The sequence below is a fragment of the Antechinus flavipes genome, chromosome 1 (genome assembly GCF_016432865.1).
Source record: "Antechinus flavipes isolate AdamAnt ecotype Samford, QLD, Australia chromosome 1, AdamAnt_v2, whole genome shotgun sequence".
NCBI classification, from domain to species: Eukaryota; Metazoa; Chordata; class Mammalia; order Dasyuromorphia; family Dasyuridae; genus Antechinus; species Antechinus flavipes.
In genome coordinates this window covers 516965864-516984750 of record NC_067398.1, presented here as the reverse complement: position 1 = coordinate 516984750, position 18887 = coordinate 516965864, and the positions used below count along the sequence as shown (strand labels likewise).

The 18887-nt window shown below is 33.6% G+C and overlaps 1 protein-coding gene across 1 annotated transcript in view; it reads right to left on the bottom strand.

The window, feature by feature from the left end:
* CDH7 (cadherin 7) overlaps positions 1 to 18887 on the bottom strand; it is a 209631-nt gene that overhangs the window by 24760 nt on the left and 165984 nt on the right. The window contains exons 8-10 of the mRNA XM_051970519.1: positions 1961 to 2097; positions 1233 to 1354; positions 78 to 195 (exon numbers count right to left, since the gene is read on the bottom strand). Of these exons, the coding sequence (XP_051826479.1) occupies positions 78 to 195; positions 1233 to 1354; positions 1961 to 2097 (377 nt within the window). The remainder of the gene's footprint in view (positions 1 to 77; positions 196 to 1232; positions 1355 to 1960; positions 2098 to 18887) is intronic.

Below are 18887 nucleotides of genomic sequence, written 5' to 3'. Positions count from 1 at the left end.
ATTACTAAACTAAACAACAAGGGACTTTCAGTATTATTCATCTGCTGAGTTCAGTGGTAACTGTCACTCAGTCTTACCTTTGTTGTCCTTTAAAGAAAAATTGTGATTATTTGCTGCATCAGCTGTTAAGCTGAAGTAAAACTGGTGACCACTGGATGGCTCATCTTTATCAACTGCACTGATTTTCTGGATAATCTAGAAAGAAATATTGGGAAGTATGAAAGAACAATAAGTATACTATTAATTGGATAATATGCAAATGAGTAACCAACACATATGTGTCTTATGGAAAGAAGAATTTATAATGATATTTAATAGTTCTAAAATGATATGACCCATCATAATAGTGTTTCCCATTTTTTCTAAATGTACTATCAAATTCCTTCCCACCACCTTAGATAACCTCATTCTATATTTCCTGCTCCCAGATGCACACTGCTGTCTCTTGTTCCACTTTTTGTGGGAAGATTCCATTAAATGCATCACAATCCCTCCTCTGCTGAGTTCTAGATAAGTATAGAAAGAAACAAATTTGTGGATTGTAGAAAAAGAAAAGGAAAGTTGGGTAATGGGGTTTTGAGATCTGAATTCTAGGTAATCCTTTTATGTTGTAAATAAAAATCTTCACAGTGCAACGATTCAAAGCAAGAAATACTGTTACAAGCAAAAAGAAAAAAAAAAGAGAACCACTAAATTTCAAGCTATCAGTGGCTAAAATTTTAATGAGTGAATTGTGGGGATAAAGGAGACCACATATTAAACTGATCTGAACAAAATTGATTTATCCATGAATTTATTTTTTTAAGCATCAGAGACAAATAATGCTGGTAAAACTTCATTATATGGACCACAGATGTCTAGCACAATACAAATGTGCAAACTAAACTGAGATCAATTGTTTTGGACACTTGTATTTAAAAGAAAATACACTTAAAATCTACTGAGTACAGCAGGGGATAGAACCTTTATGTAAAGAAATCGGAGACATTTAACTATTTAACAAGAATTTTTAATTTTAAATATTTTTCCCCCCTGAGGAATTTTCACCATCTAAAATAGACCAGGATTTGAAGGGGACTTTTATATTAGTTTGTGTTCCACCTAAAGTTGTTAGTTAGACTGCTGAGATAAGATGTTATAATTTATTTTTAAAGTGTCAAGAATTTCAAAGGAACAGCAAAATAATTAAGAGAAATGAATCCATTTAGGGATGTGTTTATAATAATTCCTACCTGACCAGGTTGGGCATTTTCACAGACAGTGGTCTCATAATCCATGGCAAATTCAGGGGCATTGTCATTGATGTCCAAAATGGTGATGGCCACATAGCCTCTTCCTACTTGAGATGGATTCTCTAGATCAAAGAGAAAATTTTCTTGTAAAATATTCATCTGGAAAATATATATTTCTACTAACATTTGCTTAGAAAAACATATATTAAAAAAGCAGTAATTTTATAAATAATAACTTCCATCTCATGTCCATAATATAATTGTACCACTTAATAAAAAGGGGTCAAAATAGGATCTAAAATTAGATTCCAATATACTTGAAGAATGTAGGATTTCCTTAAAAGTATAAGTATTCTCAAAAAATTGAGAAGAAAAGAAAAATATTTGGTAGATTAGGTAAATAGACATAGCAAGAAGAAGAGACAGGCATATTTTCAAAGATGTAAATATCTTTGTACAAATATAAAATGTTGTCAATTACTGCCTAGGAGCTGTAAAATTAAAAAACTCCATAAATCATACACAAAAATTATTCTTATCAATATATACTCATATTTTATAATTATTTACTTAAACATATATAAAAACAAGGAATTCTTAAAAAATGTTGAGACTTTTCAAGTTTTAATAAAAGTAATAAATTATCATAATATTAAATTCTTAATTTAATAAGATATATATCTACTCACACATATCCTTAAGTTCCAAATTTTTAGTTTTTTACTTACGACTTTCCATTGCCAGGACTGTGATGTTATGAACAGCATTTGTCTCCCGATCCAAAGACTTGGCAGTTGTAATAACTCCACTGTTGGCATCAATATTGAAATATCTCTCCAAATCAGTGTTTCTATCTATTGAGTACCTAAGTTGAAAGATTAAAGAAAAGTTCAAGATTTATGTTTAGTTATAGTTTGCTAAAAAGATGTTTCATTGATTGCATAAGGAATAAAAGTTAAAAAAAAAAGATGCTGCTTTTGCAATGTCCATTTCCAAAGTCCTAATACACTAGTCAGAGAGGCAGTGTGACTCAGTGACTAGAGAGCTGGCTTTAGAGTAAGGATCTGCTTCGAGTCTTGCTTCTGAAAAATTATGACTTTGTTACCACAGGCAAGACACTTACGTTATGTTCTGCTGCAACACTATATAACCAAGTTTCTGTTTTCTCTTGATGATGACAAGTTATATATCAGGTAGTTTCTTATAAAAAGGTTTGGCCATCTTTACCTGGTTTTATAAGATCTGATGACTCTGGTGAAATTTTTGGATTCCTTTAACTATTAGACCCTGGTTTTTGTTGTTGGTTGTTATGGTAGTTGTTTCTGTTGTTGCTGTCACTGTTATTGCTGCTGTATTGTTGTTCTCTTTTGCTTCCCTTCTCTTCTTCTTCCCTTCTTTTTCTTCTTTTTCCTCTTCTCTTCTTGTTTCCTTGTGTTTCCTTCTCTTCTTCTTCCCTTCATCTCTTCTTCTTTACTTCTATCTCTCCTCCTTATTCTTCACTTTTATTTTTCATCTCTTACTTACCCCTTTACTTCACTTGCCTTAGCTTGTTTTTATTGAATCCTTATTCCACAGCTTACTTTTTTAGACCATCATGTTTTTCCATTGTTTTTGAAATCATCTCCTGCTTTTTAGTAGTATAGAGAAGTAGAAAGGGTTTTGAATTTGAAGTTGAGATGTCTTATTGTTCTGGCTCTTCAACTTACTAGGAGGGCATATTACTTAGCATCTGCAAATTCACTTCCTTATCTATAAAACAGAAATAATACTAACAACAGAGAGAATAGTCCAAAAAGATAGCACCGTTTCAAAGAAACCTGAGACATTATGAACTGATGCAGAAGGAATAAAGCAAAAGGGTAATAATTTATTACGTAAAAAAAATTATTTGAAAAAATTCTGAAATGTTCAATTAATTAAGGTAATGATTAGCCATGATTCTAGTGGATTGTTTTTTAAAACATGCTACTTACCTCCTCACAAAGAGATGGAGGATTCAGAGTAAAGAGTGAGACATATATTTTTTAGACATAGATATATGCATTGCCATGGTTGTGACCAAGGACAATGTTCTTATATGGATGTGAAAGTTGTTTTCCTTGACTATGCATGTTTGCCATGAGAGTTTTGTTTTCTTCCCTCCTACCATTTAGTGGGATGGTGTAAATGACAAATAGAGATAATGAAAAAAAAAATTAAATCATTAAAGGATATACAATACACGTAGTAAAACTGTTGACTTCATATACACGAAATTTTAAAAAATACTTATAAATTATGAAATTAAAAAGTGAAAATTATGCATGAAAATCAGAAAGTGAAACACACTTTTTAAAGGATCACTATTTAGGTAATAATCATATATGATTCAAGAACTTCTTGTGTAACTTAGCACTTAAACTTTATGTAAAGTCTCAAATGGTTAGATTTTTATAGTATATGCACAGTGAGTAAGTTACACATGTGATAGTCAATAGTAATGTCAGAATAGAATTGAAAAATTATAAATGTTCTTTTTTCTAGCATAAAACCTCTTTATTTTTTCTGGAAATACAAATGTTTCAGAATTCTCTTATCTCACATTGGCATTGAAGTAATTCTGAGTTGTCAGCTATGCCAGTAGAGTTCAAAATCTGGCATGTCTTACGAAACCAAGGGCATGGACTAGGAGCCTGACATAATTGTATCTGCATTCAATGAGTAGCTTAGATAAATTCAAAGATGTCTATTACCAGAAGACTGGATACCAGGCTATTAATTATTTTGGCTACAAATATCAAAGAAGACCACCTACAAGTTGTAGAGTATTTTCCATCTCCACGGATTGAACACTGCATTGATGATATAAACACTCTTTCCTCCACTCTCAAATCCAGTCAAAATAGTCTTTGCTCTGTTCTTTATTCCATTTGCAATGTATATATATATATATATATATATATATATATATATATATATATATATATATACACACACACACACACACACACACACATATATATATGTGCCTTTGAATTCATCATTCCCCATGCTTGAAATTGTCTTCAACATTACTACCTCATATAATCTCATTCTTTTTCAACATGCCATCCAAGAATTATCTTCTATATGAATCCTTTTTTAAGTTCTCCCAATTAGTAACATTATTCTTCTATACTAAGATTGAATTTGTTCTATACATACCTACATTATCTCTCTATTATGAAAAAACATAAGGTCTTTGAGAACCTCATCAGTTTTAAGTGGAAAATGTTCCCCATATTCCAAAGCCTTATCTCCATTCCCTTCTAGGACATTTTCACCTATCTATTCCATTAGAATTTCTGATGCAACATCTGTAAACCAGATTTAACACTTTCCAAAACTGCCATTTCATTTCACATCACTTTTTCCGCTGGTTACTCAATCAGGAAACATTTATTAAGTACCCATTATGCAGCAGGCAATATGCTAAGTACTTGGCATATTAAAAGAGGTCAAAGAGAGTCAATAAAAAACTATTTAATATGGATTAAAGGATGCTGGGTTTGAAGGGCTTAAATGCCAAAAAAGGAATTTTGTATCTGATCCTGGAAACAACAGGGAATAACTTGAGTTTATAGAGTTGGTGACTGTAGCTGGGCCTCTGATTTAGGAAAATCATTTCAGGGTCAGAATGGATAATGAATCAGTGAGAGGATAGACAAGAGAAGCAGGCTGACTTAGTAGCAAAATAATGCAATAGTCTAGAATAAATTCAGGGATCCTCAAACTTTTTAAATAGGTGACCAGTTCACTGTCCCTCAGACTGTTGGAGGACCGGACTATAGTAAAAACAAAAACTTTGTTTTGTAGGCCTTTAAATAAAGAAACTTCATAGCCCTGAGTGAGGGGGATAGTCGTCCTCAGCTGCTGCATCTGGCTCATGGGCCGTAGTTTGAGGACCCTTGAGGACTAGAACTGCACCAGAATGGTGTCAGTTTCAGAAGGGAGGAGATGTCATATGTGAGAGATGTTGTGAAAGTATAATTGACAAGCCTTAGCAACAGACTGGATGTGAGGAGAGAAGTCAAGGGGCAGATGATGAGTTTTGTTTTGGATATATTTAATTTAAGAAGTCTACTGTATATCCAGTTTGAGATATTGGAAAGGCAACTGAATATATGAGTTTAGAGGTTAGTTGAAAGTTTAAGATAAGTACCATAGGGAGATTTGAAAATCATCAAATTAGAAATTGCAATTATATACATGGAAGCTGAAATAGTGTAATGGGAGAAGAAAAAAGGGTCTAAGTCAATCTTATGTAATACCTATACTTAGATGGAATGATCTAGCTATATTCAGCAAGGGACCCTGAGAAAGAGTGATCTGATAGATAGGAAAAGATTCAGGAGAGAGGGGTTTCCCTAAAAGCCAAAAACAAGAGAGTATCAAAGAGAAGAGGATAATCTTTCATTAAAATGTACAAAGAGGTAAAGAATGAGAACTGAGACAATTAAAACACTACTGGTAAATCTGGTGAGAATTTCAGTGGAATGAGGTCAGAAGTTACACTTTCAGGAGTTAAGAAGAGAGTGAGAATAATGAAAGTGGTGATACCTTTTATAGATAGCATTATCAATGACTTTAGTCACAAAGGGCAGAGAAGATAAAGGACAACAGTTAGCAAGGATATCAGGATAAAGTATGGATATTTCTAAGGATGAGAGACATGGGCATGGTTAATAGGCAGGAGAAAAGGAGCCAGGAAAGAGGGAGATATTTAGGGATGGCTATATCACCATTCACTCAATATTCCAGATTTGAAACTTCAATGTTATTTCTAATGTCGAAACATTAAGTAAACCACATGATTTCTGAATTCACACGAAGTTCATTTTTGTTCTCTCCTTTCCATTTCCACTGATAATTCCTAATACAGGACTTCACTATCATGAATATTTATATCCACTGTATCTTGCTTTACCCACTTTTGCTGCACTCTACACTATCAATTCTCATACCTTAATCAAGTAATTAATCAGTAAATAAATATTAACTATTCAGTATGTGCAAGGCACTCTATTAGATGCTAAGAATATACATATGACAATACCTTGATTAAAAAACAAACTATCTCATTATTCATACTCTAATGAACAATTTGAGCCTTTCCATTCCTTATACAGGAATTTAGGAGCTGTTAAGGGAGAGGTCAATTCTCCTAGAGCCTTCACAGCTGTGGATCATAACATCTGAAGGAGTTATGGGGCAGCCTTTGCTGACACAGGTGTTGTAGACTGGGAATGAGATAAATTGGAAGCAGAGGGAAGAGGAGAGAGGTCAGACAACAAAAAGGCCTCTCAGTCAGAGAGGTCTGAGAACAGCAATTGCCTCTCAGCCTCCTTGTATCATCCTCTCACAAGAGGAAATCCATTCTAAATTGGATCTCCAGCAGCCAGTTAGGTGGCTCTCGGTAGCACAACAAGGAGCTCTTTAAGAGGACATGTTATTCTTACAATCATGCAGTACGAGTATGGTATAATTGAAAAAAAAAATCCTAAATTTGGAGTAAGAAAATCTTATTTGGAATCCTAGTTTTCTCTGTGACTTTATATATAAACCATATATTAGCCTGGATTTAATTCTACTCAACAAATACTTGCCAAGTATCTACTATGGAATCACAATATTAATAATGTTACCACAATGAAAATTCTTTTAGATCAACTATGAATGCACAGTGGAAATGAAGGTGAATTTTTAAAAATTCACAGGTGCTAAAATATAAAGGTGAATGAAATTATTCCAGCAAACAGAGCCAAACACTAACAGAATTGGGCAAAAAGCCCAAACCCCTTGACACCAAGTTTGTCACTCCACTGAAGATACCCACTAACATTTTTCTTTCTAGAACCCTGAACTTTGTGCCCCCAACTTCATTACACATTCAAATTATATGTGGCATATGGTAGGTATGTGTTAGGCTACATTAAAAACTTAGTAAACCCAATCCTTTGGTAAAATGATTCAACCCTAAACAACTGATTTTTCAATCCTTGTCACACTGTTTTTTACAAGTCTGATTGGGCTTAATGTCAAGAAGTTCACTCTGCAAATGCCTTCAGGTCCTGGAAAATAATGCTGCTTTGTTTTTCTTGAAACATATGGTGTTCACCTAAAGGCATTTCTAAAAATGTCAGGAAACAGTATCTAAAGTTTTAAAGCTCTTTTTTTTTTTCCCAGCTAATAAATTAATTTGGAACTGAACCTAACAGTACCTTAGAGAGTAATGCTAAAACTACCCATATGTTGACATTCTCAGAACAGCATTTTATTCTCTGATTGTTGAAAGTGTAGTTCAAATGAATTCCCCAGGTCCATCAACCCACCTACTCAAATTGTGCTCATACATGATCAGTTTATGAATCCTTTATCTTTATTATAGATTGTCCATTTTGTTTTTCTTCATTCTACCTTTTAAGGATTTCATCTTTTCACTTAGTTTGACAAAAATATGTGTCCTATTTAATTATTAATTAGCATTTAAATAGCATCTTAAGATTTGCATAGTGCTTTAAAAATATTCTCATTTTATCTTGACAACAACAACCCTGTGACGTACGTGCTATTATTATTTCCTACAAATTATGGAACTGGCAAACATAAGTTAAATGACTTGCTTAGGTTCACATATTTAGTAAGCAACTGGGCCTAGAATTTAATTTAGCTTTTCTGATTCAGTATTTTATTCACTGTGCCATGGTTTATTGTATTATCATTATCTCAATTTTAAATCAACAAAGGAAAACAACATATCTAGTATCATCAAACACAGAATTGTTAAAATATATGAACAAAAAGAAAAGTGAGTTGTTCATGCAGGAAAAATTAGAAACAACTTTTTTCTAATGAGATATTTAAAGAACAAACAAAAAGATTCCATGCGCTTGGACAATAACCACACTCAATGTTTAAAAAGAAAATTCCCATAAAATAAGGTATAGAAGTTTTGTGATTTAATTAAATATCAGAAATGTAGACACCAACAAAATTGCAAGCTTTCAAAGTAACTAAGTGCCATATACAAGAAAATTAAGAAATTAAACTTTTAAAAGTAAAGAACAAGCTGCAAGGGGTCAACCATTTATGTAGCATGTATAATATAAGCATAAGTTCTTATGCCAATAGAGAATTATTCTATTGGTCCTCCTTCAATTATTTGCTATCTTTTCCTACCACTTATTAGTATTTGTTTTCATTTACATGTAAATATCATTTTCAACAATGATTTTTATAAGATTTTGAACTCCACTTTTTTACCCCTTCTGTTATGGGCCAGAACTTGAAATAAGGTACTAAGTAGAACTGAGGAGTCAATGGTTAAATCTCTACTCTAAGAAAATTATGTAATGTTCTTTCTAAAATGTAATATTCTCTTTTGAGGTTTCCTTGGAGTCTCTGGGGGTAGCCTTCATTTCAGTTCAGTAATCACCACAAGTACAACCAGCTGTTAAAGTCCAAATTCTTTATTGTCTCTTTCAAAGTCTTGTTTCCTTTTCTGGGACCCAGTTAGCTTTCTTAGAGGCCTATCTCTCTTCTTTCCAGGAGCTTGAGCTCCTGCCTCCTTCTCTGCCCTCTGAATCTCTCCGAATCCAAAGGTTTATGCTTCAGCCCCCAGCCACCACAAAGGTAGAAGAAGAAATGAATCTTTCTCAGGCTCCTAGAACTTTTAGTATGCCTGTCTACTCTGGCCCTGAGAGCTTCTGGCTTTTATGCTCTACATTGAATATAAAACAATCATTATATCACTGAAACCATTATTTGTTGTAGGATTAAATCAATGCTAAACAAGTTTTAACCATTGTCTCCTCAATTCCACTTGTACCTTGCTTCAAATTCTGACTCTTCTTTTTTCCTTCCCCTCCATCTTAAGTTGGTAAGCAAACTTGTATAGGTTATACATGTACAAGCACACTTAACATATTACCATATTAGTCATTTTGTGAAAAATAGAATCAGAACAAAAGGTAAAGGGTGTGGGGAGCCAAGATGATGAAGACTAAACAGGTCTTTGGGCTCTTCTGGCTTCTCTTAGATGAATATTAAATCAACCCTCTGAACAGATTTTGGAATAACAGAATCCAAGAATATTTGGAGTGCAACAAATTTCTAGAAGAATATATTTTAAAAGAATTTCACAAAAAGTCTGTTTCAATCAGACATGGTGAAGGAAGGAAATGGCTGAGCTCAGGCACAGCTCAGGAACCCAGAGCAAAGTGGTCTCCAACTGTGAGGGAGGATAATCTACTAAGAGACTTTTAGCAAAAATATAGTAGCATTAGCTACTTCACCCTGCTTCAGAAGCCAGTGGATCAGTAAATTAGCTATGAGTTATCCAAAATAACTTCAAAAGGCAAATAATGAGTCCCTGAACCCCAGAATAATCTGGGACTTGGCCCCACCCATCCAGCAAGTAAAAAAGACTGCAGCACCAGCTCCCATGCAGTGTGAAACTCCTGTTGCCTGTAGAGGAAGGTTGAGACAATCTGCTCTTTGCCATAAGAGCAGACCTCAACCTTTAAGAATGAGCAAAAAGCAAAAAAGAGCTCTGATCATAGAGAATTTTTATGGAGACAGGGAAGAACAGACTTCAAATGCTGAGGAAACTCAAGGCAAAATGCTACCTGAAGAAGCCCCAAAGGGTGATATGAGCTGGTCTTCATCTCACAAGATTCTCTTGAAAGAATTCAAAAAAGATCTTAAAAGAGAGTTAGAACAAAAATGGGGAAAGGAAATGAGAACTTTGCAGGAGTGTTTAGGGAGAAAAAAAACAGTCAACTGAAGAAAATTCCTTTAAAAAGAGATTTAATCAAATGAAAAAAGCATGTAATTAATAGCAAAATAGATTTCATGAAAGGGAAAAAGAAAACAACTTCTCAAAAAATAGAAAATGTGACATGGACAAAATCCAATGAACAAAACAATTCATTTAAAAGTTTAATTGGCCAAATGCAAAAAGAGATAAAAAAGGTAATTGAAGAAAATATTTCACTAAAATTAGAATTGAACAAATGAAAGTGAAAGACTCAATGAACATCAAGAATCAGTCAAACAAAACCGAAAAAAGAAAAAGAAAAAAGAAAAAAGAAAAGAAAATGTAAAATACCTCACTGGAAAAACAATTGACCTGGAAAAAAGATCCAGGAGAGACAATCTAAGAATTATTCAACTACCTGAAAACCATGATGGAAAAAACAGCCTAGGCAACAACTTTGAACACATCATCAAAGACAATTGTCCTATTGTCCTATAACCAGAGGGTTAATTAGCCTTTAAATTAGAATTCACTGAACACCTCCTGAAAGAGACCTCAAAATGAAAGCCCCAAGGAATTTTACAGCCACATTTCAGAATTATCAGATCAAGGAGAAAATATTGCAAACAGCCAAAGAGAAACAATTCAAATATTGAGGAGCCATAATAATGATTACTCATGACCTAGCAGGTTCCACTTTAAAGGACTGAAGGACTTGGAATATGGTATTTCAAAGGGCAAAGGAACTTGGACTGCAATCCAAGCAAATTTATATCCAGCAAAATTAAGCATTATCTTCCAGGGGAAAAGATGAACATTCAGTGAAATAGGTGAATTTCATTTATTTTTGATGAACAGATGAAGAGTTGAACATAAAATAATTTGATCTTCAAATACAGAACTCAAGAGAAGGATAAAAAGGTAAAAAGGAAAGAAAACAAAACCTCTTTCTTTTAAAAGTTAAAAAAAGTTAACATGCTGAAATGGAAAGATGTTTAACATTTAGGAACTGTAACTCTATCATTGGCATACTTACGAAATATAGATATAATATGAATTTATTGTGATGTTTTATGTTTTATATGTGATGTGATTTATATGTGATGATATAAAAATAAATTAGAGTTGGAAAAGGAATTTTACAGGAAGAAGAGGAAAAGGAGAAAAGTACAGTAAATTATATCTCACAAAAAGGAAAAAAAAAGACCTATTAATTACATGTGAAGAAAAGAAGGGAAGATTAGTACTGAGTGAATCTTACTCTCATGAGATTTGGCTCAAAGAGAAAATACTTTCATAAGATTTAGCTCAAAGAGAGAATATGAGATATTTAATTTCAGAGAGAAACTTGACTCATCCTAGAGGGAAGGAGAAGGAGAAAAGAAAGGGGGAGACTAAGAGAATGGAGAACAGAAGTAAAAGGGAAAAGGAATAAGAAAGGGAAGGGTCTTTAAAAATGGAGACTTGTTTGAGAGAGGTTGTGGTCAGAAACAAAACACTGTAGTGGCCCGAAGCGCTTCCTGCCCCCAACTGTGCGCACCTCCTCCCCAATCGGTGCTAAAGAGCATGGGATCGAGACTCGGGTGTCTGCGTGTGAGACCTGGCGCAGGTCCAGGCTACCTGTGCAATCGATCTTCCGCTGGGCAGCCTCCCATTTATCTTGAAAACAGGCACAGAAGCTAGATAGGGCATCTAACCAAGAAATCTTGGAACTTAGGTTTGTTTTCATTGTTTTGATAACTTTCAGTATAACTGGTTTCCTTTGTAACATTTTATTTTATGCAATATTTTTTTTTTCTTCTCAAAAAAAAAAAAAGAAAAAGAAACAAAACACTGTAGAGAAGGAAAAGGGGAAAAGAAAAGAGAAAAGTATAACTTGAGGAAAATAAATGGCAGGAAATACAGAGTTAATAATTTTAACTATGAATGTGAATGAGATGAATTCTTCCATAAAATGGAAGTGGATCCCACACTGGATTAAAAACTAGAATCCTACAATGTGTTGGTTACAAAAAACACATTTAAAGCAAAGGTAAAAGGCTGGAGCAGAATCTATTATACCTCAGCTAAAATTTAAAATGCTTGATCTTAGATCAAGCAAAAGCAAAAATAGATCTAATTAAAAGAGATAAGGAAAGTGCCATAATGAAGTAGTACCAATTTTAAACATATATGCATCAAGTGATTGGTACTAGCTAAGAAATAGTGTAGTTCATCAGTGAAATAGGTTAAGCTCATAAGACACAAAAGTTAATCTAGTCTACACAAAGACTTCAGCTTTTGGCATGAAAGCTCACTAATTCACAAAAATTTCTGGGGAAATTGCGAACTATTATGGGAGACATCAGGTATTGACCCATACCTAATATCCTTTACCAAAATAACAATGAAACAGGTTCATAATTTAGAAATGAAGAGTGATACTATAAGCAAATTAGAAAAACAAAGGATATTCTACATCTCAGACTTATGAAAAAGTTAGGAATTTGTGATCAAAGTAGATCTAGGGTACATTATAGAATGCAAAATGGATAATTTTTATCATATTAAGTTAAAATGTTTTTGTACAAACAAAACCGATGAGGACAAGATTAGAAGGGAAACAGCAAGCTGGGGAAATTTACATCAAAGGGCTCTGATAAAGAGCTCATTTCTAAAATATACATAGAATTGACTCAAATTTATAAGAATGCAAATCATTCTCCAATCAATAAATGGTCAAAGGATATGAACAGATAATTTTCAGATAAAGAAATAAAAAGTATTATGAAAAAAAAAATGCTAAATCACTATTGATTAGAGAAAAGCAAATTAAGAAATGTCTAAGGTACCACTGTGTACCTCTCAGATTGGCTAAGATAACAGGAAAATATGATGAATGTTGGAGAGGATGAGGGAAAACTGGGACACTAATACATTTTTGGTGGAGTTATTAACTGATCCCACAATAATGGAGAGCAATATAGAACTATGCCCCAAAGGCTATCACCTGTGCATATTCTTTGGCCTAGCATTGCCTCTACTGGGCATCTATTCCAAAGAAATCATAAAAAAGAACAAAAGGATTCACATATACAAAAATGTTTGTAGCAGTCGTGGCCAGGGAACTGGAAATTGAGTGGATGCCCATCAGCTGGAGAATGACTGAATAAGTTATTATATATGAATATTATGGAATATTATTGTTCTATAAGAAATGATCAGTAGGAATCTTTCAGAAAAGCCAGGGAAGACTTTTATGAAATGATGCTAAGTGAAGTGAGTAGAATCAAAAGAATATTTTACAAAGCAACAACAAGATTACATGATGATCAAATCTGATTAATGTGGCTCTGTTCAACAGCAAAGTGATTCAGGACAGTTACACTAAGTTTGTGATGGAGAGAGCCTTCTGTATCCAGAGAAAGGACTTTGGGAACTGAGTGTGCATGACCATGTAGTATTTTCACTTTTTTGTTATTAGCTTGCATTTTGTTTTCTTTATCATTTTTTTCCTTTTTGATATGATTTTTCTTGTGTAGCATAATTGTAAAAATATGTACAGAAGAATTGCACATGTGTAACAGATATCATATTACTTGCAATCTAGGAGAGGAGGTGAGAAGGGAAGAAGAAAGATTTGGAACATAAGGGTGAATGCTGAAAATTATCTCTACATGTGTTTTGAAAATAAAACATTTATTTAAAAAAAAAGAACAAAAGGTAAAAACCATGACAAAGAAAAAAATCAAAACAACAAAAAAAGTAAGAATAATATGTTTCAATCTGCATTCAAAGGCCATGGTTCTTTCTCTGTGTGTCAATAGCATTTTCCATCATGTGTTTTTTGAAATTATCTTAGATAATAGCCCTTCTTAAATAAGGAGAGCAAAATCTATCAATGTTGATAATCATACATTGTTGCTGTTATTGGGTACAATATTCTCCTGGTTTTGTCCACTACACTCAGCATCACTTCATATAAGTTTTCCTTTTTTTTTTTTTTTTTTTCTGAAACCCTGCCTATTCATCATTTCTTATACAACAATAGTAACTATTTATATAACACAACATCTTCAGCCATTTCTCAATTGATAGCCATCCCCTCAATTTCAATTTCCAATTCTTTGCTACTGCAAAGATATCTCATATATATTCTTGTACATATGAGAACATTTCCCTTTTTTATGATCTCTTTGGGATACAAGGAGTACAACATTATAGTAGTGATATTGCTAGATCAAAGGGTTTACAGTTTTATAATCCTTTGGTCATAGGTTCAAATTGCTTTCCAGAATGGTTGGATCTCTCACAATATTTCCAAAATTTATTATTTTCCTTTTCTGTCATTTTAGCCAATCAATTCTTTACCATCTTAATTGAGCATCATTATATTCAAGACTTCCCCTAATTTTTTAAACCACTGCTGTGTAAAGTTCTTAGTTTGGTTTTCTTGGGGTTTCTGGGACAGCCTTCCTTTCAGTTCAGTAATCACCACAAGAATAGCCAGGTGTTAAAGTCCAAATCCTTTATTATCTATTTCAAAGTCTTGTCTCCTTGCCTGGGGCTTCAGCTAGCTTTCTCCGAGGCCTTCCGGAGTCTCGGTTTCCGTGGAGAAGTGCAGGATGCCAGGGCCAACCACCAGTGACTGACCTAAGATGGAATTCTACCTCTCTCCTTCACTCCAAGAGCTTAAGTTCCTGCCTGCAGTTCTTTTATCTTCCCTGCCTCTGAATCTGAGTGAGTTTGTCCGAGTCTCTGAATCTGACTGAGTTTGTCCGAGTTTATATGCTTCCTTATCATAGGTGTGAATCTTGTAGAACTATATTAAGTACTAAGTACATGTACTGAACTAGACAACTGTTAAGCACCATGCTAAACAACCACTGTCTGTATCAATTCCATTGACTTAACACCTTGTAAGAATCCTCCTTTCAGAGTTCTGGACCAAAACACTGCTATTCTCCCAAAGAGATCTTAAAGAAGAGAAAGGGACCCACGTGTGCAAAAAATGTTTGTGGCAGCCCTTTGTGAAGTGGCTAGGAAGTAGAAATTGAATGGATTACTATCCATTGAAGAATGGCTGAATAAATTGTGGTATATGAATGTTATGGAGTATTATTGTTCTGTAAGAAATGACCAATGAAATGATTTCATAGAGGCCTGGAGAGACTTACACAAACTGATGCTGAGTGAAATAAGCAGAATCAGAAGATCATTATACATGGCAACAAGATTATATGGTGATTAATTCTGATGGATGTGGCTCTCTTCAACAATGAGATGATTCAAACCTGTTCCACTTGTTCAGTGAAGAAGAGAGCCATCTACACCCAAAGAGAGGACTGTGGAAGCTGGGTGTGAACCACAACATAGCATTTTCACTCTTTCTGTTATTGTTTGTTTGCATTTATGTTTTCCTTATCAGGTTTTTTTTTTCCTTTCTATGTAGTTCCAATTTTTCTTGTGCAGCAAGATAACTATAAATATGAATACAGATCTTGGATATAACATATACTTTAACATATTTAACATGTGTTGCACTACCTGCTATCTAGGGGAGGGAGTGAAGGGAAGGAAGGGAAAGGGGGAACAGAAGGTTTTGCAAGGATCAGTGTGGAAAAATTACCCATGCATATGTTTTGTAAATAAAAAGCTATAATAAAAAATAAATTAAAAAACCCACCGCTGTTCAAAGCTTTGACATCATGTTTCACCCTAATTGATTTTGGCAGGCAAACTAGAATACCCTCTAGCATTCCTGCCTGGACCCTGCTTTTTGTTCCTTTTAATCTCATTTTTGACTATTTGGCTCAACCATCCCCTCCCTCCCAGCATAATCACACACTTCCAATTCCTTTAACTATAATCTTTTGCTCTAATCATAGGAAGTCCTAGTTTCTAATATGAAAAACAGTATTTATATTTTTTCTCTGATTTATTCACTTTCTAGTTTTGAAGTAACTTTTCTTTATAGGCAGGTTGTTCCTAATATTATTATACCCAAATATTCAACTGTATTGTCTCAATAATCTGGAGGTTCCCTTTAGAGAAACAGATAACAATCCATCTCATGTCCTAAATTGGCCATGTTTTGTGAAGTCCAGATTAGCACCCTGGATAACTTAGAATCAGCCAAAGTCAGGATAAGCCAAAGTTCTTGGTCTTTATTCTTGGTCTTTAGGGGTAGAAGTGAAGGGGATGGACAAAGGATCTCCACGACCTTCTTTCTCCACATCTACCACCAAAGTGACTCTGGCTTGTCTTACTCCACCCTCTAAAACCTCCCACAATTCTCTGTATTACACCAAAAGATTGAACCAGCACAGAATAGTGGGAAGGGCCATTTTCCAAGCATATGCTAATAGAGTATTGTACAATCAGTAATCAGCCTTAAGTGCTCAGTTGCCCAACCCCAGTGCATCAACTCAGAGTTTCAGACCTTTACAATGTTTTACCTAACATGCTTGAAGGTTTCCTTACTTTCTTTGGACATCACAAAAGTATTAGTAGAGGAGCTGGGCTGTCTGTGTATTAACCCTTTGCTAAGCACAGCTATCCCATCTTTTCTTCTAATCACACATTTCTCAGATGAAATCATTTTAGGCTTTACTCTTGATAAAAGGTCTTCCTCAGAATATTACTGCCCTATAATAAGTGGTGAGCAAGACACTCTCAGAAAAACCTGGAAAGACTTAACATGAACTTATGCAAGGTCAAATGCACAGAACTAATAGAAGATTGTACACAGTAATAACAATATTGTATGATGATTTACTGTGAATAACTTAGTTATGCTCAGCAATAAGATTATCCTAGAAAATTCTGAAGGATTTATGATGAAAGGTATTGTCCATCTCCAGAGAAAGAAATAGTGAAATCTGAATACAGATTGAAGCAAACTTTTTCTTTATTTTTCTTGTGCTATTATATGGTCTGTTTTTTTCCCCCACAACATGATCTACATGGAAATGTGTTTTGTATGTTTATACATATATAATAACCTATATTAAATTGCTAAATTGCTTTCTCAATGAGAGAAAAGGAGACAATTTGAAATTCAAATTTTTTTTAAAAAGTTCAAATTATTTTTACATATAATATTGGGGGGGCATATAAAAAAAGTTCCTTCTCATATCTCTCCCTTGCCCTCTGTGAGATACTCACTTTGAATTTATTTGCTGATAGCTATTCTATGAGTCACTGCCATAAAGCAATATCAGTTGAATGATGTTATTTAAAAAGATGAATCTTGTTTCCATGGGAAGTCTGAGTTATTAAAGGAGCTTCACAATTTCTTAAAGAACAGACTGAATTCTGCTATAATCATGCCATAATAATAACAGCTCATTTCTATATGTCCTTTTATACTATACAAAAACACCTGGCCACTAGCAGATTCATCAAAATAGACTCGAGAAGGTCTATCCAATGATTTTTCTATGACTGTGTGTAGTTAAAAAAGTGCTTGTGTTGAGTTCAGAAGATCCAGATTCTTGTCCTGATTCTGACATTTACTAGCTATATAATCCTAGACAAATCCTTTAATCTTTCATCTCATTATTTTCTTCATCTCTAAAATAGAGATAAGCTTGCCTACACTACCTATATCAAAGACTTATGAGAAAACCTTTCCTAAAACCTAAAATGTACTATAAATATCTTGTGATTGTTAGAACTTAATTTATTCTGGCTCTCTTTTTGATCTATCCTATGGGTAGATGTTGTTTCAGAATATTTAGTCAATATATATCTCTTTGCCCCTTGAGGATAACATATGAAAGAACAACAGAGTAGAAATCCAATAATATAGAAGGGAAAGAAAAGTTAAAATTCAGTAAACAGAGAAAAATCATGAGTTTGAACAAGGGCAAATTTCAAACAAGAGGACAAGGAGAGAAATTTCTTATTTATTGGACAAAATCTATCACCACTAGTACTTATCTTCAAAATTAGGAACAAAAGTATTTAACCTAAAAAACTGCCAGAGAGTGGAGAGGGCTTTATTTCTCTCCTGATCAGATGACATCTGCAATATGGTGTTAAGTTTTAGGCAGTGAATTTTTAAAAAAGAATTCTTTTTTTTACAAGAACATGGAACTGTATTTGGTTAGTCTGGAAAAAGAAAGACCCAATATAGGGCAGGCGTGTATTAGGAAGTGAGGAGGATGGTAATTTTTTTGAAATGATTGGAAAGCTATCATATCAATCAATATTTACTAAGCATCCATTATGGCTCAGGTACTGTTCATCACATGGAAGAGACATTAATATTATTTGAGGCAAATTTTAAATTAATACAAGAAAAAAAATATACCAATAAGTAGAGAACTCAGAATTAGAAATTATTGTTTAGAATAGTTATGAATTAAGAGAAAACAATTATTTTTCTCTCCTCTATTTTCTGTACCATATAAATACCTATTCTAAATATTATAGTTTTCTTGTCATGTAATAAAATAAGAAAAAGAAGAGCAACTAATCAATACTGCACAGCTTAAAATGAGTCAGCTATTGTCAGCAATATAATGATCCAAGACATCCCATAGGATTCAGTGAAAAGAACTGATGGCACCTGAATGCAATCAAAGCATAATATTTTTATCTTCCTTCCTTCTTTTCTTCTTCCTTTCCTCTTTTTCTCCCTTTTTTTCCTTCCTTCTTTCTTTCCTTGGCTCATTCTTCCTTTTTCCTTCTTTCCTTACTTCCTTTCTTCCTTTTAAAGTTTTCTTTCACAAAATGACTAACCAGAAATATATATATTTACACAATTTTACATTTATAATCTATATTATATTGTTTTCTTTTTCAGGAAGGGGAAAAGGAAGGAAGGGAGGGACGGAAGTTGTAATTCAAATCTTTAAAATATACCGAATATTTTAAATTGCTTTATATGTAAT